The 27,547-nt window shown below is 41.0% G+C and overlaps 1 protein-coding gene across 3 annotated transcripts in view; it reads left to right on the top strand.

The window, feature by feature from the left end:
• The window catches only part of NRAP (nebulin related anchoring protein), a 58,477-nt gene that overhangs the window by 28,472 nt on the left and 2,458 nt on the right, over nucleotides 1-27,547 (top strand). For all 3 annotated transcript variants that reach the window (XM_028730230.2, XM_028730229.2, XM_077930238.1), the window contains 18 exons: nucleotides 144-251; nucleotides 2,489-2,800; nucleotides 4,398-4,502; nucleotides 5,770-5,868; nucleotides 7,017-7,121; nucleotides 8,569-8,676; nucleotides 10,414-10,524; nucleotides 11,473-11,670; nucleotides 12,094-12,198; nucleotides 13,738-13,836; nucleotides 15,281-15,385; nucleotides 17,198-17,305; nucleotides 19,137-19,448; nucleotides 20,630-20,734; nucleotides 21,545-21,643; nucleotides 22,681-22,785; nucleotides 25,221-25,328; nucleotides 26,240-26,551. In XM_028730230.2, coding sequence (XP_028586063.2) covers nucleotides 144-251; nucleotides 2,489-2,800; nucleotides 4,398-4,502; nucleotides 5,770-5,868; nucleotides 7,017-7,121; nucleotides 8,569-8,676; nucleotides 10,414-10,524; nucleotides 11,473-11,670; nucleotides 12,094-12,198; nucleotides 13,738-13,836; nucleotides 15,281-15,385; nucleotides 17,198-17,305; nucleotides 19,137-19,448; nucleotides 20,630-20,734; nucleotides 21,545-21,643; nucleotides 22,681-22,785; nucleotides 25,221-25,328; nucleotides 26,240-26,551 — 2,604 coding nt within the window. The remainder of the gene's footprint in view (nucleotides 1-143; nucleotides 252-2,488; nucleotides 2,801-4,397; nucleotides 4,503-5,769; nucleotides 5,869-7,016; nucleotides 7,122-8,568; nucleotides 8,677-10,413; nucleotides 10,525-11,472; nucleotides 11,671-12,093; nucleotides 12,199-13,737; nucleotides 13,837-15,280; nucleotides 15,386-17,197; nucleotides 17,306-19,136; nucleotides 19,449-20,629; nucleotides 20,735-21,544; nucleotides 21,644-22,680; nucleotides 22,786-25,220; nucleotides 25,329-26,239; nucleotides 26,552-27,547) is intronic.

Genomic DNA, 27,547 nt, shown 5'->3' with positions numbered 1-27,547 from the left:
GAATAAGAACAATTTTATCCAGTGTGTTTTTAATAGCTCATGAAGCCACAGGTTTCTGGTACCATTTGAAACTTTGGGTGTTACTGTTATGGCAATGGTGCATAGTAACAAAAAAATAATTGTGGCATTAAAAATCCTTTTAGAAACTGTATAAAAGTAGTTGGGAGAGCCAGAAGGAGAAGGGATTTGAACTTCATCTTGATTCCATACCATTCCTGACAGCCAAAGCAAAGAGGGACCTGGCAAGTGATGTGAGTACCAATTCAAGTTGAACACACAAGATGGGATTCAGTGTCACCCTAAGGCAGTCATTCCATCTGTGTAAGCACTGGAACGATCTCCCCTCTCCTCCCCCTGTGCACTGTCCTGGGGGTTTCTCTCTACCCTCCTGAGCAGATCTGGGGATGGTGCAGGGGGAAGAGGAGGCAAGTCCTGTTACACTGGCTTCTGCTTGTGCAGCAGCTTAGTTGAATCTGGTCCATCGTTCCTCTAGGGAGCTAAAGTGTGCCCCTGTGAGCAAGTCTTAGGATCTAACTTAAGGGTAGTGTAGTTTATAGCAAGGATGGGGGACCTGTGACACTCCATATGTTGCTGGAATACAGCTCTCATTACCTCTAACCATTGGCTTTGCTTGCTGGGGCTGATCATGGGTTCCTCACCCCTATGTTACCTGAGCTCCAAATCACAGTACTGAGGACCGACCAAAACAAATAAACCCCAACCGAAATGACCTTGCTGTATGTTCCAGGGGTTGCTGTTGTTCGTTTTATTTATATTAATTTGATTTATATCTCACCCTTCTTCCTGAAAGAGCCCAGGGCACAGAAAATTATAAAGCAAACAAACACAAAAGATCTCAGAACAGTTACAAGCATTATCTCAGTGAGCGATCTCAGGGTTGTCAGGGGCATTGTCTGTTGGTCAGAGTAAATGGGGGTGTTTTTAATTGTTTTCCTGGAAAACCCACAAAATTTCCTGGGCATCCCACAGAGAACCGCTACTGAAAAGACCCTGTCTTGTGTCTCCACCAGCTGTGTGGACCTCAGCGGCGGCACCACCAACAAGGCCTCACCTGCTGAAATTGTTTATATCAGATATATATTATATCTTTTAAGTACTTGGATCCCATGTCATTTACAGCTTTATATGCTAGTCCTACCACCTTGAATTTGGCCTAGTAGCTCACTGGCAACCAGTACAGCAGTACGATGGTCTCATCTGGCTGCCCCACTTACTAGTCCAACATCCTGCAAGAAGTAGTATTTAGTCTCCCACATTATCAGATATTGACACTTTTATCCCTCAAAACACAGGATTGTCAGGTGGAATGCTCTGTAAAAAATGTATTGCACAAGAAAACTAAGCTATTGAATTACCATCAAACACAATTCTGTGAAAAATTTCAGGGGAAGAACTAAACTCTTGCCACTATGAAAGGTCTTAGGACAGGCTTCCTCAACCTTGGCCCTCCAGATGTTTTGAGACTACAGTTCCCATCATCCCTGACCACTGGTCCTGCTAGCTAGGGATCATGGGAATTGTAGGCCAAAAACATCTGGAGGGCTGAGGTTGAGGAAGTCTGTCTTCGGATCTGATTCCCAAGCCTCTGAGTATAGATATTACCTGAACTCCGTAACTCTGCACTGACCTTTACCTGAAACAATACATTTTATTTAGCTTGTGCTAGTGCTGAAAAGCACAACTTGACCTTTTGAGCTGCAGCTTCCCAGTACCACTCCAAGATGCTATGACTTCTGCAGAAAAAATAATAATAATACAAAAAACAAACACTGAAAATGTGCTGCCCTTTCATGGCGTGCAGAAGCTGCCCCTCTAGGCATCTACCTCATTTCTTTGCCAAGTGTGTTGTTCTTTGGGGCTACTGGTTCAGTCAAGAAGGTGCAAGACTCTAATGATGCAATACTATGCATTTTTACTTGGAAGCGAATCTCAGTGTATTCAGTGAGAAATGTGTTTAGGACCTTAGACTGTGGTTCTAAACAAATTTACTAGTGTGAATAAGCCCTGCTGAACACAGTAGGACTTAGATGCATAGGACTGTGCTAATAATGACATAAAACGTAAATCATATGATGCATTTTCAAGTAACACAAAGGCTCCCTGCCCCTGGGATAAAGCAGTAAATGAAAAAGATGCTCCTTTTGGAAACATTAAAAAAGAGCATGCAGGCATCCTCATTTTGTGCACTTCAACCACATATAAAAGTTAGTCCTTATTACTTGCTTTCTGCTTTTTGTTGAGCGGGAAAAGTATGCTTTTGATGTACGGATGTGTTGTACTTAGACATATTAAGTGTGCTTGTCAGTAGTTTTGCAGGAGGCCAAAGTGCCTTTTCTGAAGTAGCCTATTAAACCGGTTTATTGAAATGTTCCGTTTACTTCAACCCGATGCTGTTGCTTACAATGGCTTTGAGCTTATTACCTTTCTTTGTAACTATGATCCATTCCCTCCCCCCCTTCTTTAACAGGTAAAATACAAGGAGAGTTATGAGAAGACGAGAGGAAAGTTGATTGGGGTGAAAGGTGTGAACGAAGACTCGCAGATGGCTCACTCGCTTCATATGTCGAAGATGCAGAGTGATCTGGAATATAAAAGGGCCTTTGAGAATGTAAAGACCCAGTATAATGTGTCCATGGATATGATAAATATTGTCCATGCCAAGAAAGCTCAGGATTTGGCCACTGATAGGGGATACAAGACAATTCTTCATCGCTATACTGCCTTGCCTACAGATATGAAGGTGGAATGGGCAAAGCGGGCATATGACCTGCAGAGTGATGTAAGTTACCCTGTCTATTTTTTAATTATTTATTTTAATTTTTATTATTTAAGATTTATATACCACTTTTTAAAAAAAACAACAACCCTCTAAATAGTTTACATAAAAGAGAATAAAATATTCATAAGAAAATACCAATTAAATCACCATATGGAAAAGCCTTTCTGGGTTAATCAAATAAATTAAGCAATTTAAATGAGAACTCGCATGCACAGTCAAGTACAGGTTAACTGTTATGCTAAGAACACTGTTGCACAGGGTCCTGAGCTATAGTATTTAATTATTTGAAAGAGTCACAGACTATGCCAGTCCCTACTCTGGTCTAGTTCAAAATCACTACTAGCTTAAAACATGGCGGCCGTTAGCCATAACGGGGTAAAGTATGGCCACATTTTAAATTGAGGAGAAATTTAAAATAATTGTAGCTTGGCTGTATGGAGCATATTTCAGTGAGAGGTTGACTGAAGCAATCTGCCCTTTCCCTTCTGCTCCAGCTAAAGACCAAAGGACCAGATAAGCTGTCCTTTTCATTTTTAGACCCTCCAAAAAAGTGATTACATTTGTTCAGTGGTGGTTGGTACCCATTGGAACTGGTAGTGCAGGGAGACAGGGAGACCAACAGTAGATGGGAACCACCAGTTGACTGAGACAGAGCCAATGACAGGTTGAGCCAACTAATTGTGGGTTGGGTCCCATCTCCCTCCCTACTGAGTTCTGCAAGGCCAAAGGAGGAAGGCGACAGCCAGGGCTACCTTCTTGCCTTGTTGTCGTAAGGAGTCAGGCAGATGGGGGCTGGTTAAGGGCAGGCTGAGGTTGGTGGGGTAGTGCCCTGTTTGCTCTGAGGAACCAGCCTCCACTGCATTTATCCTCCAACCCAGCAGTTTGTGTAATGTTATGCTAGACCAGGAAATGAAGGAGCCCTGGATGTTGTGAAGCTACTGCAGCTTTTCACACACCTGGTTTAAAGGAATGTTATGCTTCTCCCCCATATTTGGTCGTATAGGTGCAAGATAAGGGTAAGCCACAAACACACTCCTATGGAGATGCCTGTCCCCCCCCCCCCAGGCATTATGCCACAAGTTTGATAAGTGGTTACATGTTGTCACACATCGCAAGTTCTGGCCAATGTCTACCATCCACCCTAGGGCTGCAATCATGTCTGCGCTTACATGGGAATAGTCTCATTGGACCAAGCGGGACTTACTTACAAGTAAACATGCACAGGATAGAGTGGAATGTCTGATGAGAAATCTTCCGGAACATTCCTGCACTGTTTTTAGTACTCCATATCCCTGCAGTGTTGATTTAACCACAAACCATTAGCAAGCTCTAACAGGAGGGTTTTTTAATATAAAAAAATAAAGCTTTTGAAAAACCTTTTCTTTTAAATCTTATAGCAGAAATGTTTGCTGTTGGTGATATCACCATCTCTTTTCTTAACACCCCCCTCCATTTCTACCCACAACTGCAAAGAAGTGGATAAAACAAAAGCAGCCACTAATTTGGCTCAGCTGGTGTTCTGATGTGTGAATTCTTTAGGTGGCATTTTAAATGTGCGAGCAGCAACAATGGGGCATTTTTCTTTTCCTTTTGTCAGAACCGATACAGAGCAGATTTGAACTGGATGAAAGGCGTCGGATGGATCGCCACTGGGTCATTAAATGTGAAGCAAGCTAAGAAGGCAGGAGAACTCATTAGTGAGGTGAGATTTCATGACAGCACATAACAAAACTTGCCGCATAATGCGTGCAAAATGTCTGTATAAAATTAAAATAATTTCCACTCAAAGGGGGGAAAGAAAAAGGCACCCCACATGAAAGCCCTCAAAACCAGGAATAGGACTCGTAATTAGAGGGAAGCCAGATACCAAACACAAAACAGTAGGAGTCCATATAGCCTTTGCAAAAACAAAGTAGGTGACAAATGATATCATGAATAATAATGACAATCAAACAATGCTCAATTGCTACCCCACTAGCTTAGGTTTTTTAATGAAGTGAATCAAGAAAAAGCCTTATAAGGTGTATTTATAGGTACAGAGAACCTACTTTTAACCAGGTCTCTCTCTCTCTCTCTCTCTCTCTCTCTCTCTCTCTCTCTCTCACACACACACACACACACACACACTTCAACAAAGAGCAACAATGCAGCTTGGTGATGATTTTGAACACAATTAAACTGCATCATCCACAGTTAGAACCTCTGAGATTCTAAAGGGTCCCATCACTGACAGTTATATTAATTATGCTAAGAAGGCCGTTATGCACCCTCAGATTGAAGACAGAGAGGTGAAGATGGTACAATAAGAAGTATATCAATGTCCCAGTCTGAACATAGGTCTTGTAGGAAGTTTTTAGTGCTTTAGCCATGGTGGCGCAAAAGAAATGAAAGTGCACGTTCAAAATGCATATGCCACAGATTGGAATCAGAGCCTCTGTCATACCCACTTGAGTTCAATTCTCTGAAAATATTGTTCGTTACTGGCTTCAGTTTCCCATGAAAGCATGCCCCTTGCATCTTCCCTTCATGTAGCTCTTCTTTTACAAGGACATTGTATTTTCAACACCTGAATGACAGCTCCTGGGAAATATTGCTGTTTTGCCTCCTATTGTTGAATTATTTTGCCTCCAGAAGACCCTGTTAATACAAAATGCTGTTTTGTGTTTCAGGCCATTTGAAAAAGATTTTCCAGTCGTGGGACCTTGGGTATTTTAGTAGGCGTAGATCATCTTGAAATATTTTCCTTAAATTTAAGTGAGATTTCTTTTAAGGATTAATAGGTAAAGGTTATTGTTAAATGGAAACAAATATTAATCTGAAAGTTCCTAGGAGATGAAGCTAAGGAAAGAGGAATAATAATTATGTTCACAAATTCACTCTAATCTCAAGCAACCTATGATTTTTTTTCTTTCAAATAGCATGAAAGAGCAGCACAAAATTCACAGCTTTGATCTTTTTCTGCTCAACAGACGAAGTACCGTCAGCATCCATATGCTTTGAAGTTTACCAGTATTAAAGACACTCCTGAGATGATCCAGGCTAGAATTAGTTATAACCAGGCTGTGGATGTAAGTTATAATGTATATACATTATGATTATAAGAGTGGTATCCTCTTTGAACGACCTCATTGAAACACAGGCTTTCTTTTTCACTCCCTGTCACTGAGATCATTCCTAGGAACCAAGAAATTTGTGTTCTAATCAGATGAATCTCACAAAGGCCACTTTTAATCAGAATGGAAACCTTCTATTCTCCACAGAGCCCAATGGGAAACCCTTGTATAGAACATTTAACACAAATGAACTTTTGTACAGATGCATTTTCAACTGTATTCTGACTGATAACATGTTATATCAGTGAATTAGAATATTTGCAATCTGTAATTGGACCAGTGCCGTATTGTTTCCTTTTGGGAGGTTCCAAATTTAAACCAAAAAATCTGAATGAATAATATTCTCAAACTGGGTATTGAAAAATTCATTCCAGCAGTCGAGTTCACACTCATCCAAGCCAATGAGAATGGGATTCAATAAGTTCCCTTGCGCTAATGGACAGACTTTTGATTCATCAGAGGTATTGGCTAATAAAGGGGTGGTGATATCTATGGATTCCCCCATTCCACCTTCCATCCTGTTCTAGAGGGTTCACCAACTATCTGAAGGCTTTTTTCAGGGGAAGTTGGGTTCTGCAGTGGGGAGGAGGACTCCGCCAACATTGCATCTTCTCTATTCCTCCTCTAATAGTCTTTGGTGGGTGCTACTGCTGGATCAAAAGCCTTTCTGTGAGTGCAAGGGCACCAAGTGGATTCCACCCTATGAAAATGTGTGGTCTGCTTCATAGAGAATTATTCCCATGTGGTCATAGGCATGGCCATGCCTGAGGACAATTGCATGTTGGGGAATGCCTTATCTTGTAGTATTAAACACCACTACTGTGTTATTTATTTAATAATTGACTTAATATGGGTGGGGTATAAATAATAAATTATTATTATTATTATTATTATTATTATTATTATTATTATTATTATTATTGGTGTGGGGCTCTTCTAAGATCAAAGCACTCAGACAGCTTCATTTGGGAAAGCTGATCTTTCAGATAATTTTAGTAATTGTAATAAGAATTGTTTTACATAATATAACTTTTTAGTGTTCTATGTGAACCACTGTGGCATATGTAGCAAGCGTCCTATACGGTATTTTTCGTATTTTGCAGAGGATATATAAGGAACACGGAGAGAATGTAAAACATCATTACACCCAAACGGCAGAACTTCCTGAGATCTTTCAAGCTAAACAAAATGCTGTGAATATCAGTGAGGTGAGATTTCATTTTGTGCCGTGTCTTGCAGTGACACCATTTCTTTCAATAACATATTGTTCTTGGAGACTTCTTTACACTCAGCATAGCTGGAATTGATAACAATGCATTTGGATTTCTGCATCCTGAGGGTGATCATGTTAAGACTATCTCAGCCCGCATGCAATGACTGTCATTGAAGCATTATCCCATGCCCATATGCCTTAGTTTCCTCCTTTACTTTTAGGAAAGGCAGCACAGGTTTGTGTTATAGGTTCTGTGACTTGGTCTAAAAAGGCTTGCTAGGAAGACGCAGAAAAGCTGAGCAACTAGGGCTGAGGTGAAAACTGCTGAAAAAAGAATTCTTCATGTGAGTCAGAGAATAAATTCAGGTCCCTAAATGGGGTGGGGTATAATGGAAAAATTTGCTGACAGGTTCATAGGGAGAGGGATTACAGTGGTGCCCCGCAAGACGAATGCCTTGCAAGACGAAAAACTCGCTAGACGAAAGGGTTTTCCGTTTTTTGAGTCGTTCCGCAAGACGAATTTCCCTATGGGCTTGCTTTGCAAGACGAAACGTCTTGCGAGTTCTTGTGAGTTTGTTTCCTTTTTCTTTAAGCCGCTAAGCCGTTAATAGCCGCTAAGCCGCCAATAGCCGTGCTTCGCAAGACGAAAAAAACACAAGACGAAGAGACTCGCGGAACGGATTAATTTCGTCTTGCGAGGCACCACTGTACTTCATTTTCTTTATATGCAGCAGTAGTGACTGGCCACCATTTTCTTTACGTCAGGATGCTTCTGATACGGCATCATTCTGGGCCATTGTGGGGAGCGAAATGGCAGCTGACACGAACATTTGTGCCCCCATATGAACACTGGCAATTTTCATTTCCATTAGTGTCCGGCTGCCATTCTCCCCCCCCCCCATGATGCCTTGGAACAGTACTGCACCTGAAGTATTTTGTTTAAGAAAACATCCATATTATTGCCACTGCCTCTGGTGGTAGCAGCAAAATGATGCACAAAAGTAAAAGCAACCGCCGCTGCTGAAGGCAAGTGCTCTCTGAAAATATGGCCTCCCAGTGTTGCTGCCTGCAGATGGAGTCATGGAATCATAAGTTGGTGGGTTGTATCCCTGATTTTTCCGTTTAAACTTACTGGATTAAATCCAGACCAACATAGTTGGACTTGGGTTCCCATAGAAACCAGTAGAGCTTAAGGCATTTGCCCTATTGATTTCATTGTAACCTTAGTTCAAATAACTGGGCCTGGATCCAGCACACTGTCATCGGTGAAGTGCAGCATTGGAAAAGAGCTGTGACCCTGAAGTGCACAAGATGAGCCTAAAGTTATATTTGCCAAAACTAGGAACAAGGGAATTAATGCAGGTTTCTTTCTCGGCTTAGGTTCATATGCATATGATTGGGGAGAGAGCTTCAAACTGTTCCCATTTACTGTCTCAAAACAGATTTGCTACAAGGAATCCTGGAAGAAGATGCAAGATGGGGGTTATAAACTGAAACTGGATGCCATTCCTTTCCAGACAGCAAAGGCTTCCACTGAGATTATAAGTGATGTAAGTTGATTTAATAGCAATATTGACTGGTACAAAATGGGAGATCTTAGCTGATAAAATTCTCCGGGGTGCAATTGGCGTGGACAGTGGGAAGGCAGAAAGAAAGCCTGTGTTTTATGTTTGAAGGGAAAATATAACCAGCTCTTGATGATCTCTAAAAATTGTGTGACTGGACTAAAAAAGCAGACGTAATTCAGTGTTAAGTAAGTGTATCCTGATGTGTGTTAGGTACATAATGATAAATTCGTGTCTTTCTGAGTTTAATATTTACTTGAAATATTTCTTTACCATCCTTCATGATCAAATTCACATTAACAAATTGGCTACAATTAAACTGGGAAGAAATCCTGGGGTTTAGTGAAAATAGGACCCTAATGTGCAGTGGTGTAGCAAAGCCAAATGGAACATTAACAAGGGTCTTGGACAGGCTAGAAAATAAAGCAGCATATAACCTGCATCCTTCCTTAGCTCAAGAGCTGTAAGATAAACACAGAAAAGTATTTTTGCTACCATGCTTTGAAATAATCATATCCCTTGAGTCAAAAATAATGTTAAAGGAGTCCTGAATGGAGAAGCCTTCTCTCTTATGGCCTGTTGGGATAAAAGAACTCTTGGGTTTTATTAAATAATAAATATATATCTTTAAATAAAATTATTTTATTAAATGTATAACAAACGCAACCAACAGAGTATTCTGAAAATTCAACAAAAGAGAAAAAACAACAATTGAGCATGGTCAGGTATAAGGTATTGATGCAAAAGATATAAAGAAAAATATAACAAGGCACTTGTACAAAAGAGGCAATTCAGCAGTATTCCAAGATAAGAACGGCAGATCAAAAACTCATATAATCAAAAATAGTGCCATATGATACTGTATTTGGTTGGAATTCAAATACAGTCATACCTTGAGTTACAGACGCTTCGGGTTGCGCACCGTGCTGAACCTGGAAAAATCAGAACTGGTTACTTCCGGGTTTCGCCACTTGCGCATGCACAGAAGCACCGAATCGTGACCCGTGTGTGCACAGACGCGGCGCTGCGGGTTGTGAACGCTGCGGGTTGTGAACGTGCTTTCCACACGGATCACGTTTGCAACCCGAGCGTCCACTGTATATGAATTCATTGTGCCTGAAACCAGGTAGCACGTTGGGTTTTTTTAATGTTCCTTCTGCAGATTCTGCTGAAATTATAGCCCTCTTCAGAAATGACAAACCTACATTCGATGACTGAGTGCGAATGAAGGCTGCGCCAACTAGCTTTGCCCACCAGAGCTTGCTGCGCATGCAGTGCAAATGTTTGCAGTAGGGAAGCGTTTCACATGTACAGATGTATGTTCTAAGGTTTCCGTGTCATCTGGAACCACAGTCAAGAAAAGGTCTAGATTGCAAGGAGCCTGGGCGAGTGTGTGTGATGTCTTCCCTGCTACAGACGTTCCCACTGAATGCATGGATGCCAGGAGGCAGGGCTAGTTGGCACAGCTCCACTCCCTACATTGATTGAATTGGCAGGTGTCATTTTTAATGAGGGCCTCTCTCTTAGTGAAACAAAGTTTCTTCTACTTAGTAGATATAAACTGAAATTTCAAACTCCCAATCCTCTTTTTTAAAAAAGCAGACTATGCCTATTTTGATGCAGGTTTGGATCTTTATTTAAAATACTTGCTGACTGACAAGACAAGAAAAAGTAATGCTGTAAATCCTCATGCCCTTGCTTCATTTCCCCCTCTTTCCTCAGTACAAATACAAGGAAGCATTTGAGAAAATGAAAGGACAGATGATTGGCTCCTGTGGCTTGGAAGATATTAACATTTCTCATTCTGTGCATGCAGCTTTGCTGCAGAGTGATGTGAGTATCACAGGGCATGGAAGATGAACCTAGAATAAACATAGCTCAGCACGACAGATGACCTTTGATAGGTACTTTGAATGATGGAGCACTTCCTTTCGAGTTGGCAGTACTCTCACAACAGCAGCACAATTTGTTTATCCATATTGGGCAGGACTCACCTAAGGAGTCCCATCAGTGGAAGCTGGTGCAAAAGGGCTTCCCTCCCGTGGGCAGGCACTAAAATCCAGACTTAACAATGGCTATGGGAGATAAGAAGCAGCTTGCAGGCTTATAAATGTCTTCCTGCTCCCCTTGCATGATCAAACTCTTACCTTCTCCTCCAAACCATCCCCATTTCCTTTTCAGAGCAATTGATGGGGTATCATTATATCTGAACTTTGGTTAACTGTGTTGGTGAGGCTTGTTAGACAACAGCGAGAAATTGAGCCTTTAGTGTCATTGGAACAACCCGCCAATAAGGATTCAGCAGGCGCCAACTTTAAAATGCCTGGTGAAAACTTTTCTATTCCTCCAGGCCTGTCAATACAGGCTATTAAGAGTACACTGCCTGCCCCACCCCAATGGTCTATTGATGCTTGTTTTTAATATATTTTTAACTTTTTATGATTTTATTGTTTGGTTTTATGTTTTTATCCTGTTGAAAACCACTGTGATGTGATATATATATTGGTATATGTACATATTTTTTATAAATATAATAAATAAATACACACTAGCCACACCTGACATTTCTGATTTCCTAACCATCTCACTGTCACCATCCAGAGGTTTGCATAATGTGCACAATGCACAATAGGCACTGTAGAATGAGGCTGCCTGAGTTTTCTTTGCTGTTCCATGTATGTGTTGTAAGCAAATAAATTCAATAGAATGTTAAGCAGGTTTGGGTTTAAGCCATGGCGTTGAAATGACAGTATTTCTTCCTTCTTTTTTTCCCTTCCCTAGGTAAATTACAGGAAAGCTTTTGGCCTTCAGAAGTCTCAGTTCCGCCTGCCCTTAGACATGGTGAATCTGGTACATGCCAGAAAAGCCCAGTCTTTGGTCAGTGATCAGGAATACAGACAGTGGCTTCATGATTATACTTCTCTGTCTGAAGATGTTAGGTTGAGGTGCGCCAAGAATGCTTATAAATTACAGAGTGAGGTAAATGAAGTTATTCATTCATACACATTGGGGGTGACTGCGACACTGTGGTTTTATGCTTTGTACTATCTGTATGTCTGTCTCTCAGTATCAGTGACCAGAAATGGTTTTTATTGCACAGATTCACTTTAATGGTCTTTCCAACTGAAATTAGGAGGCAAAAACAGCGATAATCTACAATTTTCTTATAGACTATTTATATTGAGCTTCTCTTCCTCTCTTTCCCTCCCCCCATCTCTCTGTAATGGATATAAGTATGTACAAAGTAAACACATGAACACAGAATCTGAAAATATAATTCCAATATGCTCGAACGATACAGACGTCTTGAGTAGCAGATGTTACTTCTAACGAATGCATTTAGATGGCTATATTGCCTCTCCTATTCCACATTGTAAATTACTTTTGATTGGTTTCCCATAGAATTTATACAGGTCTGACTTGAACTTTATGAGAGGAGTTGGCTGTATTACACCAGGGGCCTTAGAGATTGAAGCAAAGAAGAAAGCTTCTGAACTCATCAGCGAGGTAACAAAAGAGGGTTTTGATTTTTTCACTACAAACAAGAGTTTGCCAGATGTCTGTGTAAAACTGGGCTGGCAAAGTAACTCCCTGGATTAAGGGTGGGCTCCCTTCCTCACCCTCCCTCTTCATTTGATCACTCAATTCATGTCCTGGGTGAACTCAATGGAGTTCAAGGTTTTTCAGACCTTGCTAACTACTTTCACAAACTTTCTATTCTGTAATCAGGACCCAAGTGGTTGGTACATTAGGGTGAACCTTTATAGAAGGAAATGTTCCTTTCCAGATGAAAGAGAGGCTGTGTTCTGTTATTAGACACAGAATCACATTTCTCAAAACCCAGGTGGCTCCATATAAGTGGCCTGGAGAGAGAATTTCTCCTTCTCCCCATCTCTGTTCTTTTTCTTTATTAACTCTCATCACATCTAGTTTGGCCCTGAGTTTGTCTCCAATGATCACATATGTCTCTTTTGTTTCTGGGACTTCTTTCTTTTGCAGAGCACACACACACACACACAAGTTCAAGCTTTGCACGAACCTTGTTGAAGAGCAAAATTCCCATTGGTTTTAGCTGAGCTATATTATACTTCTGGTCAGGAATTTCCTTAGGTTTCCCTCTTTGCTGTTACCTGCCATCATTTTCTGTCTGGGCTCACAAGTCATATCTCTACGACATAGTCCTAACTTCACTGAAACCAAGTTCCTCATTGCATTCTCAAAAAGCTGATAATTGTAATGAAAGCCAGAATTTCTCCTTTTCAGAATAAAAGTACCCAGATTTAAAAATCTAAAACAAAACACAAAAAGTACTGCTGAACAGGCCACCTGGCCTGAAGGTACTCCCAGCAAAATGCCCTTCATAAGCCCATTGCACCCTGTCAGCCATGGGCTTACCAGACACAGTTAGTTAATACACAGTGGGAAATAGTGTATTTCTATTTCTGTATTGCCGTTCTCTATTCCTTTGGTGGACTATCAACCAACATTCCTGGTGACTCAGGCTGAAATGTAACTCGCAACATAAAACATTCTTCTCACATTGAAACTCTACCCTGGCCCAGGTAGCTTGCACGTGAGCAGTTCGTATTTATTTTTATTTAATTAATTACTCATTCAATTTTTTAAATAAAAAAATATCACCCTACATCCTAACAGATTCCAGAGCAATGCACAATACAAGATAGTTAAAGTAGCCCCTACCATTTTAGCACATTTTTTAAATCTCCCAGAAGCTAAAAATGCCTGCTTCTTTCCATATATATCTGCCATAACCACCTTTCAGAGACAGGTCGCGAGCACACTTCAGCAGTGGTACTGCCAACTGGTCCTTGCATTTATGGGGTCTCTGCCGAATTTAATAAATAGACATGGACCCAGCAGTGAGTTGGGAGCATGGGATTAAATTGGCATAGAGGTCACCGAACCAATCTTTTTTTGCTGACCCCATTGTAAAGTCTAAATCACCAGGAGCATTAAAAATACAATGTCCTCATCTCAAAATGTAACTTAGCTTCTGCATTCCTCTTCCTTTGTGTGTGAATTCAGAGTAAATACCGTCAGCAGCCGAATTCCTTCAAGTACACATCGGTGACAGACTCTCCTGGCCTCCTTCATGCAAAATTCAGCAATATGATTGCTAATGAGGTAGGCTCTGCTAACGTGGATCAGAAAATATGCTGTTTAAAATGCAATGAGCTGAGGAGGGAGTAGGGAAGCAGGCTCTGAGAAATATAATACTTCAAAAGGAGAGAAGAAGGCATCATCGATTTATCCTTTAGCATAGTTAGATCATTTTTTATTATTCCTGGACAAACATTTAGTATCATTTTGTCAATCAGATTTGCTCCTTTAAAACAAAACAGCGGCAAAAATAAAAATAAAAATCAGAGCAGCCATTTGATATGAATTCATGCAACTGGCTTTCTTTTTGTACTTGAAAGCAGCCATAATGCAAAGAAATGCAAAGAAGGAGCACACAAGGAGGACAGTCTTCGTGATGGTTAATGTGTGAGGTGCTGAATAATTCGTTCAGGAACCCACTTAATGCACCTGAGGCCAAGAATCTTGTTTCTGATTTTTCAAAAACATACAGATGGCCTTGCAAATTCATTATGCCATTAAAAAAAAGAGGGGGGTGGAATCACATTTGGGAGCTGACATGCTCCAAACTGTGAACTTCCTTTTTAAAGAAAATGTTCATGGCATTTTTCACAGCAATATTGAATGTTCCTAGAGATGTCATCAAATAAGGCTCTTAAAAGTTAACGGGATGTTACCCGTTAACATCCTCTGCCATCAGAGCTCTATTTATTATTGCCAGTTTGCAGCTGGCTCATACCAGTGTTTGACATAAGTCAGCCTTGCTTTGGTAGGTTTGTAGCTAGCCCTTAGCAACTCATTTTGTGGCATCAGTTAGACTAGTTAATTAAAGCATTTTGATGGACTACAATAGTGCCCCAGATTATTTCCAATGCAAGTATTTCTACCAGCAGCAGAAGCCATATTGGATTGTGTGCGGGAACTGCTGGTAAGCTGTCCACTCTGCATGAGAGAAAAGCAGGGGCGCCTCTTTTATCACAATGCCGACCTTAGCTGGGCTATATAGCTTTTTAGATATTTGCCATGCACTATTGAACTTTGTGCTTCTTAAAAAGACTTCTTCCTTTTTTACCTTTTTAAACCTATGGTTTTACCTGTGAATGTTTATAGGGATGGGTGTATGTAATCATTTATCCTGGGGTAGACAACTTAGTTCCCTCCAACTGCTCTTGGACTCTCATCAACTGTCCAGTTGGCCATGCTGGCTGGGCTGATGGGAGTTGGGCTCCAGAAACATCCAGCTGACTAATATGCACCCTCTGTGGCTAGACTTTTTTCAGGCAAAACAACTTTACTGTGAAACATTCAACTCTAAAAGACTGCAGTTCTTTACATAGACATCTGAGAGTAAGTCCCATTGAACTTAATGGGACTTGCTTCTGAGTAGATGCGCACAGAGCTGCACTGTCAGATAATTCCTCAGAAAAAGAAAGAATTCCAGTATGCTAGTATAAATATATTCATTCATTTTCATTTAAATCTATCCCAGCGCCTCTACAAGGCAGCAGGGGAGGACACTTTGCACCACTGCACTGTGACGTTGGGCCTTCCTGAATTTGAAAGGGCGAGAACAAATGCTATCAATCTCAGTGAGGTAAGTGCTTGGATCTATGCTATCCTACCCCACTTTTGCCCTGAAATCATTGGGCATCCCTCCTATTGTAGGCGTGGTAAGTGTACAACCACAAATACTGTATTTTGCAGTCTTGAAGAACTGTTCAAGTTGATTAATTGTTTATTAAGACTTTCAAAGCGGTAAGATATTACCTTGCCATCTGGCTGAAACATATGAATTGCATTTTATATTTGCTGCTGAATTTGTGTTTTTCAGTACTGGATGAATCTGGGAGGGTGTTGTTGCTTTCAGCTGTGGTTTTTTAACATTCTCAATGCACTATCATATGGGCACCATAATTAATTTGTGTTGGTGGTGGTGCTGAGTTCTGCAAATGATTTTTCCTTTGTCGGGTAAACAAATGGTGACTTTTAGAGTGTTGGGACTGTGACCTGGGAGACTAGGGTTCAAATCCGCACTCAGGCATGAAGCTCACCTTGGGTTAGTCACCATCACATGCACAGGTTTGTTGTGAGGATGAAATAGGGAGGTGGAGAGCCATGTACACAACCTTGAGATTCTTGGAACATAAAGGTGGTATATAAATGTAATAAATCAATAAATATATTCTAGTGTAATGTGTGGCTAGAAATTAAAGATTGCATTGATGATAGTTTTTGTAATTATCTGAAATATGATATTGTAATGATATTATAATTATGATATGGTATCAGTTATTCTTTGAACCAGGTATAGGGCAGTATATAAATTCAATAAATAATAATAATAATAATGGTAAAGGGACCCCTGATCATTAGGTCCAGTCGTGTCCGACTCTGGGGTTGCAGCGCTCATCTTGCTTTATTGGCCGAGGGAGCCGGTGTACAGCTTCCAGGTCATGTGGCCAGCATGACTAAGCCGCTTCTGGCAAACCAGAGCAGTGCACGGAAATCCTGTTTACCTTCCCGCCGGAGTGGTACCTATTTATCTACTTGCACTTTGATGTGCTTTTGAACTGCTAGGTTGGCAGGAGCAGGGACCAAGCAACGGGAGCTCACCCCATCGCGGGGATTCAAACCGCCGACCTTTTGATCGGCAAGTCCTAGGCTCTGTGGTTTAACCCACAGCGCCACCCGCTACCCCAAAATAATAATGAGTGCAGCAATTTCAGAGTATATAAATAAACTTGACATGAGAGGATGGAGACTGCACTAGCCAAAGGACAAGTAAGCAGAAAAGAAGGCAGGCTTTGTTTACTTACCTAATAGCTTCCGGATGATAGAGAGGGTTAGTAGTACACCTCCAGTATCTTCAAGATCCAGTGCAGCTCCATGTTGTCATATTGGCTATATGGTTGCTAAGAATTCTCTTTGTGATGCCCAACCCAAACCCCAGCTGTGGAGGCAGAATCCCCATGCCAGCACGTAATGCAGCTCAATAATTCAGGACAATAAGATTCCCCCCCGGCCTTTTTCCCTGATTCAGGTCCCACCTTTATGGTTGTGAGGAACTGGCATGATGTACAGGGCTCCTTGCATTAAGAAGCTGGCCATGGCTTCCTCACTTGCCCTGTGTCAAGCCTTCGCTTGAGTCGTCATTGCTTACAGAGCTGTTGGCACTTATTGTTCTGCACACATGCTGCAAGGACAATACCATGCCCAAACGGTTGTCATTTTTTAATTGCATTGTTGTGACTGTATTTGCTTTGATTGGGGCTTCCTAAAGTAGAGTAAAAAAGAAAAGAAAAACAAAATCTAGACGTGCTTGCTAACTCTATTCAACAACCAAGAGAAGGTTTATTCTGTCAATTTACTTGCACTTTAAAATTTAAAGTTGCCATTTCCACTTTAGGCAAAATACAGGGAGTCTTGGCATAATCTCCGCGCTCAAGGCTACAAGCTGACAATGGAAGCAATCCCTTTCCAGACTGCCAAGGCCTCAAGAGAAATTGCCAGTGATGTGAGTTGAATTATGCAGCCTTCCATCTTGCCCGATTTTTGTTAACTTCATGTAATACATCGTCTAAAGCAGATTATACCGAATTAAAGCAGCACCATAATCATGTGAGACAAGGATGTGAGACAGAATATATTAGTTATGAATGAGATTCTTTGTGTGAATTAAAAAAAAAAAAAAGAGTCACTGTTAATCAGAAGCCAAGGCATGCTGAAGATCTTGCGATGGGAATTGGAGAAGGAAAAAGTATCTCTGGATACTCAGTTCCAATTTATCCAAAGTATCCAAAATACTACCTGTCTATGCAAATATTTAATCCATTCCTTTGTTTCCTTGAATAGTCCACCAAAGCAATTAGGGGCAACGAAAGAAAAATAAAGTTAAGCATGCATGAAAGGGCTCAGAATATTGGTGTATCCAATCGGATGCCTTTCTGCATTCATTTTATACCAATTAATTTAGAGATACTAAGCGGCCAAAGGTAATTCTCAACTTTTCTGAAAAATCTCTTAGAAAATCAAGCATTTAGGCTGCACCCAAACAGTGATACATCTAGATGATTTTAGACTCTGGGCTTAAGGGTCTTGCATGGGTGTTGGGGTTTTTATATGACCATGTGTATTACCTCAGTTGTGAAGCACACAATTAACATTTCTCTTCTCCCCCTCCACACATTGAAGCCCATGCCTCACAACTCCTGAAACATTACAGTAAAATACCAAACAAAACATAGATATATTCTGAGCATTTTTGCATTAAAAAAACCCCTGTCTTAAATCATATCACTGCCATGATTGCAGACATAAAATGGTATTAGCTTCTCCCTTCCTGATATTGCTTGTATTTGGGAACGAGTACCATTTTGTTATAAGAAAAGATACGGAATATCGTTTAAAGTAAAAATATTGAAATGAGACTCTTTAATCATGTCCATGCCTAACTGGATGTCACCTGAGTATAAAATGTTATATATGAAAATACAAATAGAGGTTGCTCTGGTGGGCCCTGCATGCCTATGCCAACCTAGGTGCTGATGCTGAACTCTCTCTGTCATCCACAATACTCTGGGTGGTCATGTGGTACAGCCCTAGACTTCAGCCCTGAGGTTCAGTCCTACCTGGGCTGAGCAACACCAGAAGTCGTGTGCATACATAGGACTGCCAGCTTTGAGCCCATTGCTGCTGCCAAAGTCCAATGGGAAACTTGTTTGTTGAGAGAACGTAAGAATGGTTGACTCTGTCTGTTGACTCTTGAACTATTGTCTCACTGTAGGGAAAGTTACATCCAGACCTGGCTGTTCCATGTTTATCTAAACATGGGATGTCCCATATTGCCCAATCCATCCATTAAAAGAATTAGTGTTTTGGCTGCAGCGATACCACTTTCACTAAAACGTGGGGCACCCTGGGTCACAGTGTATTGTGTTCATTCGAATATAATACCTCCTTAATGCCACGGTTGCATTATTATTATTTTTATGCTGCAGTGACAATGGCCATGCAGAAACATGCATGCGCAATCCAGCCTTATAACAGTGGCAAAACTCTTTCTTCTTCCAAATATTTTCTAAACTATCCTTGCTCAGCTTTAGACCATGTAAAGGAAAAAAAGTTCTGTTTCGGAATATGGTTGTTCAGAGCCATGAATGAAAGATGCAACGGAAGGAAAGATAGACCTGTAATGTGAATTGCATGTGTCTCTTGCGTTGAATTTTACATTGCTAATTCTCTTTTCCATCTCTCTCTATCTCACAGTTACCTAGGCATAATACCTACTTTTAAAGGATCTGAAAAGCATGAATGCCAGCTAAACAGCATTTCCTTTCCTTTTGCAGCTTCAGTATAAGCACAGCTTTGTTAAGGAGAGAGGGAAGCACATAGGTGCCAAGAGCGTTTTGGATGATACCAACCTGCTGCACTGCTTGTATGCCGCAAAGCTACAGAGTGAGCAAGAGTACAGGAAAGGATCCCGAGATACCAGTTCTCAGTACCACCTGCCTTTGGACATGGTGAACCTGGTCCATGCCAGGAAGGCCCAGAATCTAGCGAGCGACCAGGATTACAGGAAGAGGCTGCACGAATATACAGTGCTCCCCGAGGACTTGAAGATGAAGTGGGCCAAGAGAGCCCACCTGTTGCAGAGCGAGGTAAAGAAAGATACTGCTTAGACCTGAATATAAATAGTACTCACAAGGTGATGGCCTGTTTGATTTTGTGACTGTGATTAGCTAAAAAAAGGGAGGGGGCATGGTGAACCGAAGCCGTGAGTGAGAAAGAAAGACAACTATTTGCTTCAAAAATGTGCCTGTCACATCCCACATATGCCTACATGGCTTTCAGGATTCTGTTGCTAATTGAGCTCAGAATGTGATGGGGCGGCTATTGTTCCATTCAAAACCAATCACAGAAGCTTGTCTAGATGAACAGTGGAAATGCCATTGATAGGAACCTAGGCCTCAATCAAAGCCCAAGCGTGTCTGCAACCTGTTTGCCTTACTTTACTGTAAGACTCAACTCTATATTGCAACAAAAGGCAACTTGAAAGAGCTCTGTATGCTTTATCTCTTCAATGAAAGCCTCCGAGAAAACGGAAGAATCCCTGTTGGATTTTCCTCTAAGTGTAACAAATGTACCAATTGCCTTTGTTCTTTTCCTGAGGTGAGACAAAGGCAATCTGCTGCAGAAACTGGGAGATCCCAAACTGTAAAGCCACCCATTAACATGAGGTTTAGCTATTGCATTAAGAGGGGCTTCAAAATTCTTCCTGCTCTGCTTTGATAGAGACATGGACTTTTACACTTGGATATTAACTACTAGACAGAATATTTAAAAAGGATATGCTGCCAGCAGTTTAACTATCCAAGTTTTGGCTTCACGCCGCAGGTAGAGGGTGGGATACACTTAAGGAGCCCCATCAATGGAATTCTTGAGAAAGGGCTTCCTGGTAATCTTATTAAAGCAACCACAATGTTGTAATCCAGCTGAGAAACCGAATTACGAATACTTGTGTTGATTTTGCGCAAAATAATTGGTCCTTTCTTTTAAAATAGCTTTGTACAGGTTTCAGTACCAACAGGTGGCATCACTTCTTGCTTACGGTTATGTTGATTCAGTTGTGGGAGCTCCTTTTGTATCTTGTATATGATGCATTATTTAATTCCAAAAGGAATGGATGAATGCAAAGAAGCTTGGCTCTATGAGATGATGTATGCGTGGAAAAGACAAGATGAAAATTTTAATACAACTCGAGGAGTCATCGCTAGGCCAAAAACAAAAAATAAAATAAAAATCTGACGAAGTCTAAGTTTGTTTTGTTTTTGTTTGACAGTTTCGCTACAAATCAGACCTGAACTTCATGAAGGGGGTTAGCTGGATGGCTCTGAGATCCCCTCAGATAGAGAATGTAAAGAAGGCTGGAGAACTCATCAGTGAGGTACTGATAAATCTTTCATGGGATGGTACGTCTGTAGGAATTGTTTACCATCAAGGCTCCTTGTTACATGACACTTATGGATGTAGCTTAGCATTTCCTTTTGATGTGAGAGCCTGTTTATACAACGGTTGTACGTTACCAAAGAGCAGTACACAAGATAGGAGTCCACCTGTGACATCCTGCTGCATATTTTCTACCCTGAACAGGAGACTCTCAACAACAAAAACACATAGCAATAAATAAAGACGGCAGACTCGGCAATGGAATGCTAAGCAGCTGATAACATAGTTTTGAAAATTGCATACTTGAAACTGACAGCAAAGTCAGTGGAGAGTGATTCTATCGTGATCAGCATAACGTATTAACAGAGAAAATGTCCTAAATGTGGATTGGAGATCTAACAGGATGACATTTTGGATACAGATTTCTGTTTGCCCAGTCAAAACTATGTGTTTTTCTCTGTGCATCACTGCCATAACATATTGAAATCATTTTGGACAATTGCACAGTAAAGACAAGCGTTGAAAACGACATTTTCCCATTTGTATATCTTTTTGACAAAACGAAATCCATTGGGGATCTCTGGATATAGCCAAATTATATATGCATTTATTTTGGGCAAGCTATTTCAGCAGACACATAGATAGAACAAACCTTCTCTCAATGTTTCTTAAATGGTTTTTTTAAAAAATCTATACAATATGTATTAAAACACACATTTATGTATTATTTCTACATCTGCTGCCACACATATGAAATATTCTGTTTTTAACTCCAGTCTTTATTGCATGTTTTATATTCCACTTATAGACAAAGTATCGTCAGAAACCAGATAGACTCAAGTTCACCACAGTGACCGACTCTCTGGACTTCCTCCATGCTAAGAATAGCTACCTTCAGTGCAATGATGTAAGTTAAGTATTTTTTTTATCATGTAGAGCAGTGGTTCCCAAACCTTATTTTTCCATGGACCACTTGAAAATCGTTGATGGTATTGGCAGACCACTTAATTATTTTTCTGCCTGTTGTTGCGATTTAGGTGTGCTGTGCTAAATGGTGAACGATTGTATTCTATTGCTTCTTTTCCCCCTTTCATTGTATTTTATCGAATTACTGATTACATTCAAATTGCAATGCAGTGAAATACAGCCTAAGAAATAAAAGCAGCGTTAAAAGTACAATTAAAAATCAGTGCAAATATTTATGGCAGGATTTACCTAATGAGCCCTATTAACAGAAGCCCTGTGCAAGGAGTTCCACTCCCGCAACAAAGCTTTCCTCCCATGTGCCCCCTGAAATTGGCTCTGGGGGGTGGGGGTGGACAGAACCCCCAAAATGGAGCACAGGGGGAAGAAAGTGTGTGGGGGGGTTCTGTCTGGCAAACTGAACTGCTTGACAGGCGAAATGATTGGAAGAGCGTGATATTGAAAGTCAAGCAATATCTTGTCTTAGGTAAAGGACCCCTGACAGTTAATTCCAGTTGTGAACGACTCTGGGGTTGCAGCGCTCATCTCACTTTATAGGTCGAGGGAGCCGGCATTTGTCTGCAGACAGTTTTTCTGAGTCATGTGGCCAGCATGACTAAGCTGCTTCTGGTGAAACCAGAGCAGCGCACAGAAATGCTGTTTACCTTCCCACCAGAGCTGTACCTATTTATCTACTTGCACTTTGACGTGCTATCGAACTGCTAGGTTGGCAGGAGCAGGGACTGAGCAATGGGAGCTCACCCCATCATGGGGATTCGAACCGCCAACCTTCCAGTCAGCAAGCCCTAGCCTTAGTGGTTTAGACCACAGCGCCACCCGCGTCATCTTGTCAAGGCACCTTTAATAAGCATAGGCATAATTTAATATTAAATGCATTTTGTACTCTAGCTCTTGCTGGAAATAGATTTTTGTTATCGTTATAGAAATTTTGAAAGTAACAAATGTCATTTGGTTTGTCAGAGGCTGTACCGAGCTGCACACTTGGAATCCATGCATGAATATACTCTGCCTCCTGACCATCCTGACTTCATAAGGGCGCGTCTCAATGCGCTCCATCTCAGTGATGTAAGTGATAGATCTTTTCATTTTAGGTGATGGGTTTTGTGAATGAACACAGCTACAATTAGTTGTATTTTGATTTCATATGTACCAGGAATACGTCCGGCCGTCACTTGTCCCAGTAATTCCAGTTTGTAGATAATTTTCTTTTTAGCCTAGGTTGCATTGTTTCGAAATGGAATATAGTCGTTTCATGTGTATTAATTCGCAATTTTATTTCATGCACAAATTACGGTACTTTTAGAGTAATTGTGTTTCATTAAATTACATTAAAAGGTGCATTTAGTCAGCTACTGGAAATCAAAATAGAAAGAGCATTGTGCATTGACAAACCTTTACTCTCCTGTTAGAAGAAAAGAATGAGTGAGATGTATTGCTCATGCAGTTAGAACTGTATTGCCATGCACAGATGAATGCCACAGTTGTAAGTCTGATATGTACCCTTTCTTCTCAAAACATTCAAATGGACCAGCATGTATCTGAACTGAAACAGCCAGGGAGAGCATGGGGAGATGGAAGAGTTGGGGGCCTCTCATTAAAAATGAAACTGTTTTTGGTAGATATACAATTGGATCAGATGCCACACACAGAAAGCTGTTGAGAGAGACTGACCTTACAACACACACAAAAACCACGTTGGTATTTGTAAAACTGCAAAGATAGCTGTAAATCAAATGAATGTAATGTGTGAGGATGAGTGCAAAAGCTGTGCAAACTGTGATAAAGTAAAATGACGCATGGGGTTTCAGATCAAAGGACCCATGTTACAGAATGATCCGCAACAGCAAGGCAAAAGCTTTGGCAGATTAAAAAGAGAGAGAGGAAGAGGCAGGAAAGGGCTAGGACTTGCTGGTGGTTGCAAGATAGAAGCTCCCATGGCAAGAGACACTCCAGATTTGGACTTATGACAAAGCTGAGGAGGAACCATGGCTCTTCCAGCCCACCTGATTCCCTTCCACCCCAAAGGGCTTGTTACTCCAAATATTCATACCCTGATTATTCTAAATAAATTTAAGAATTTATCTGGATTTGCCCTTTAAATATGCCGTCTGTGGTCATTTTTGGATGGAATGCCTCCCATATTATCCCATCTGGGATAATTTTGGATTCTACTGTCATGATCTGGGAGGAAATAATTCAAGAATTAGATCAGGTGCTCTAAGTATGTTTATCAGAAATTGCAAGCCCACTGGGAAATGTGGATGTCCCATTTCTTGCATTTTCACTCTCCATGTCTTCAGAGGTACATTTTTATCGCAGTCTCATAGTAAATAAACATTATTTGTTCAGTAAGTAATATGAGCTTGAGGCCTGGGATTATTACCTATTATCATGTCAAGCGGTCGTTCCCAAACTAATTTTCCCACAGACCGTTTAAAAAATTGCTGGCAGACCACGTAATGATTTTTTTCTGCCTGTTGTATTGATTTGTACGTGCTGTGCTAGGTGCTGTATGTTTTTAAATAGGGTTTGTTTTTGTTTTTTCCTTACATTGTATTTGATTGTGTTACAACTTGCATTCCATAGAATTCAAACTGCAATACAATAAAATACCACATAAGAAGTAAAATAAGCAATACAAATACAATCGAAAATCAATATGTATATTTAATGCAGACATGCCATGGGACATCTGAATGAAGCCCACACACCACCAATGGTCCATAGGCCACAGTTAGGGAACCGCTGTTTTAGAGAATGTGCCCTAACCAAAGTAGATCCTCACCAAAGTAGGCTATGTCTCTGCTCATTCGCATCCTTGCACCTATGTACAAAAATATTTTATTTCTCCTAAGCTGAATGGCTAAACTTGAGAAACATCTCTCGGGCAGGACAACGATGCAGCATCACAATAACTTCAGACACTGTAATATAAACCCTTGGGATTGAAATGAGACATGTTATCTTCAAAATTTGCATCTTACTCATATAAATCATATCCAATATTTTATCCGGCAGCTCATTATTTTAGATTAGTTGATGAAACCATCAGGGTATGGAGCTAGCACAGAAAGCATTAGAAGTGCTTGAAGTAACAAAAAGTGGAGACTTGTAGCACTGACATTCCTACACTGCAAAACCCAAGATGCTACTAGGAGATGTTTCGAAAGACAGAATAGGGGCAGTGTGTCGATGCAATATTGATGTGGCTGATGCATCAAAGTGTCTAACAGAAACCAAATAAGCTGGAATCAATGTATGCATGAAATGCCAAACAAAATCTCAATTTGGGTGTTTTTGACTCCCCACCAATGAGACTCTAACCAATGTACAGTATTCTGTAGGTGGGGATGTTGAAGGGCTGCAGGGTAGTCGGAAAATCTTAAAGGCCTATATGACTGGCCCAGACACAAATGGTCCCATTGGAATCAAATATTTATTACTATAAGAACAAAAGACTTGTAAACTAAGGCATCATCTTTCTTAACTCCTTCCTGCAGAAACTTTATAAAACATCTTGGGAGGAGACACGGGCAGCTGGCTATGATTTCAGACTGGATGCCATCCCTTTCCAGACGGCTAAAGCTTCCAGAGACATTGCCAGTGATGTATGTATTCAAGATTCATCTTAGCATCCCATTACAAGATTATTGGAATGGCAGGCTCCTATGCAACCCATGACTTTTCCTTTGCAGTTTAAATGGAGACACTGGTATCCAAAGACTTGAGGAACGTGCACTCAAATTCTTTCAGGCCAATCTGGAACTGCTAGAAAGCCAGAGTACAGTCCAGATGAATTTAGGTGCACATACATTTTGTTGAATTAATGAGCTTCAAGTTCTGAAGTCTCATTGATTTAATGGAACATCAGTCATGGGTCACATTTTTTGAGCTGTGCAAGCCGCCTTACACCATTGGTTTCCATTTCATCCACATGCTTGTTAATGTATTCATCATTAAGTATGGTATTTGACATATACTCAGAGTCGCAAAGTGATTTCATGCTCTTTATTCAGCTCATAGTGGTGAGGAGGAATGAATGAAAGTCCCCTCAAAGTATCTGCTTTATATACATTATTTACACAATGGGCTGCACATGATTGTCTAATTCCGGAATTCTACTGTAAGCCAATCAGGTTGTGGATTCACTTCTATCTGGAGCATGATTGGGTGGTTCCTGCCAACCAATCATACTGCTGCATTGTTCTAGGACCAATCAGACTGCTGCATTCTGAATTCTATTGTTCTAGGACCAATCAGACTGCTGCAGTTTGGATCCTATTCAACTCAGTACATAACACTATTGATAATAAAACTGTATATTCTGTAAATCCAATGACCATTTCTTTCCAGTCAAAAATTGCTCCAACAAGGCAGCTCTGCCCTCTGGATGTAGATGCTAGTACTCTGATTTAGCAAAGTTACATGTCCACATAGAAGTCACAGCTCTCTATACAAAAATAATACAATAAGGGAATAAAAATTATTTTTGTCTTTGCTCTGTCTCACTACTCTGCAGTTCAGATACAGAGAGGCCTTCCTGAGGGATAGGGGGCAGCAGATTGGATTTCGCAATGTGAATGATGACCCCAAAATGAGGCACTTTCTCAAGATGGGCTACCTCCAGAGTGACAACCAATACAAGAGGGATTTTGTCAGAAACAGAGCGCAGTTCAAGAGCCACATTGACCAGCCAAGATTTATCCATGCAAAGAAAAGTCAACAGTTGATAAGTGACGTCAATTACAGGCAGCACCTGCATCAGTATACCTGTGACCCAGAACAGCTGAACCTAAAGCATGCTAAGCAAGCACACAACCTCCAGAGTGATGTAAGTGCATTGATCTATAGGCTAGAGCAGGCACCCCCAAACTCGGCCCTCCAGCTGTTTTGGGACTACAACTCCCATCATCCCTAGCTAACAGAACCAGTGGGCAAGGATGATGGGAACTGTAGTCCCAAAGCAACTGGAGGGCCGAGTTTGGGGATGCCTGGCTAGAGTCTCGTTCCAGGGCTCTATGTTGTTGTTGTTTAGTCGTTTAGTCGTGTCCGACTCTTCGTGACCCCATGGACCAGAGCACGCCAGGCACTCCTGTCTTCCACTGCCTCCCGCAGTTTGGTCAGGCTCATGTTTGTAGCTTCGAGAACACTATCCAACCATCTCATCCTCTGTCGTCCCCTTCTCCTAGTGCCCTCCATCTTTCCCAACATCAGGGTCTTTTCCAGGGAGTCTTCTCTTCTCATGAGGTGGCCAAAGTATTGGAGCCTCAACTTCACGATCTGTCCTTCCAGTGAGCACTCAGGTCTGATTTCCTTAAGAATGGATGCGTTTGATCTTCTTGCAGTCCATGGGACTCTCAACAGTCTCCTCCAGCACCATAATTCAAAAGCATCAATTCTTCGGCGATCAGCCTTCTTTATGGTCCAGCTCTCACTTCCATACATCACTACTGGGAAAACCATGGCTTTAACTATACGGACCTTTGTTGGTAAGGTGATGTCTCTACTTTTTAAGATGTTGTCTAGATTTGCCATCGCCTTTCTCCCAAGGAGCAGGCGTCTTTTAATTTCGTGACTGCTGTCACCATCTGCAGTGATCATGGAGCCCAAGAAAATAAAATCTCTCACTGCCTCCATTTCTTCCCCTTCTATTTGCCAGGAGGTGATGGGACCAGTGGCCATGATCTTCGTTTTTTTGATGTTGAGCTTCAGACCAGGGCTCTATACTCTGTACCAAAACTCTGTCCTTGAAACATCCATAAAATACCCCCCCCCCCTTTAAAAAAAGAATACCTTTTAAAGAATTTGGCTGGTAGAAAATAATTGC

This window comes from Podarcis muralis, chromosome 6, assembly GCF_964188315.1.
Source record: "Podarcis muralis chromosome 6, rPodMur119.hap1.1, whole genome shotgun sequence".
NCBI lineage: Eukaryota > Metazoa > Chordata > Lepidosauria > Squamata > Lacertidae > Podarcis > Podarcis muralis.
This window is presented reverse-complemented; position numbering and strand designations above follow the sequence as displayed.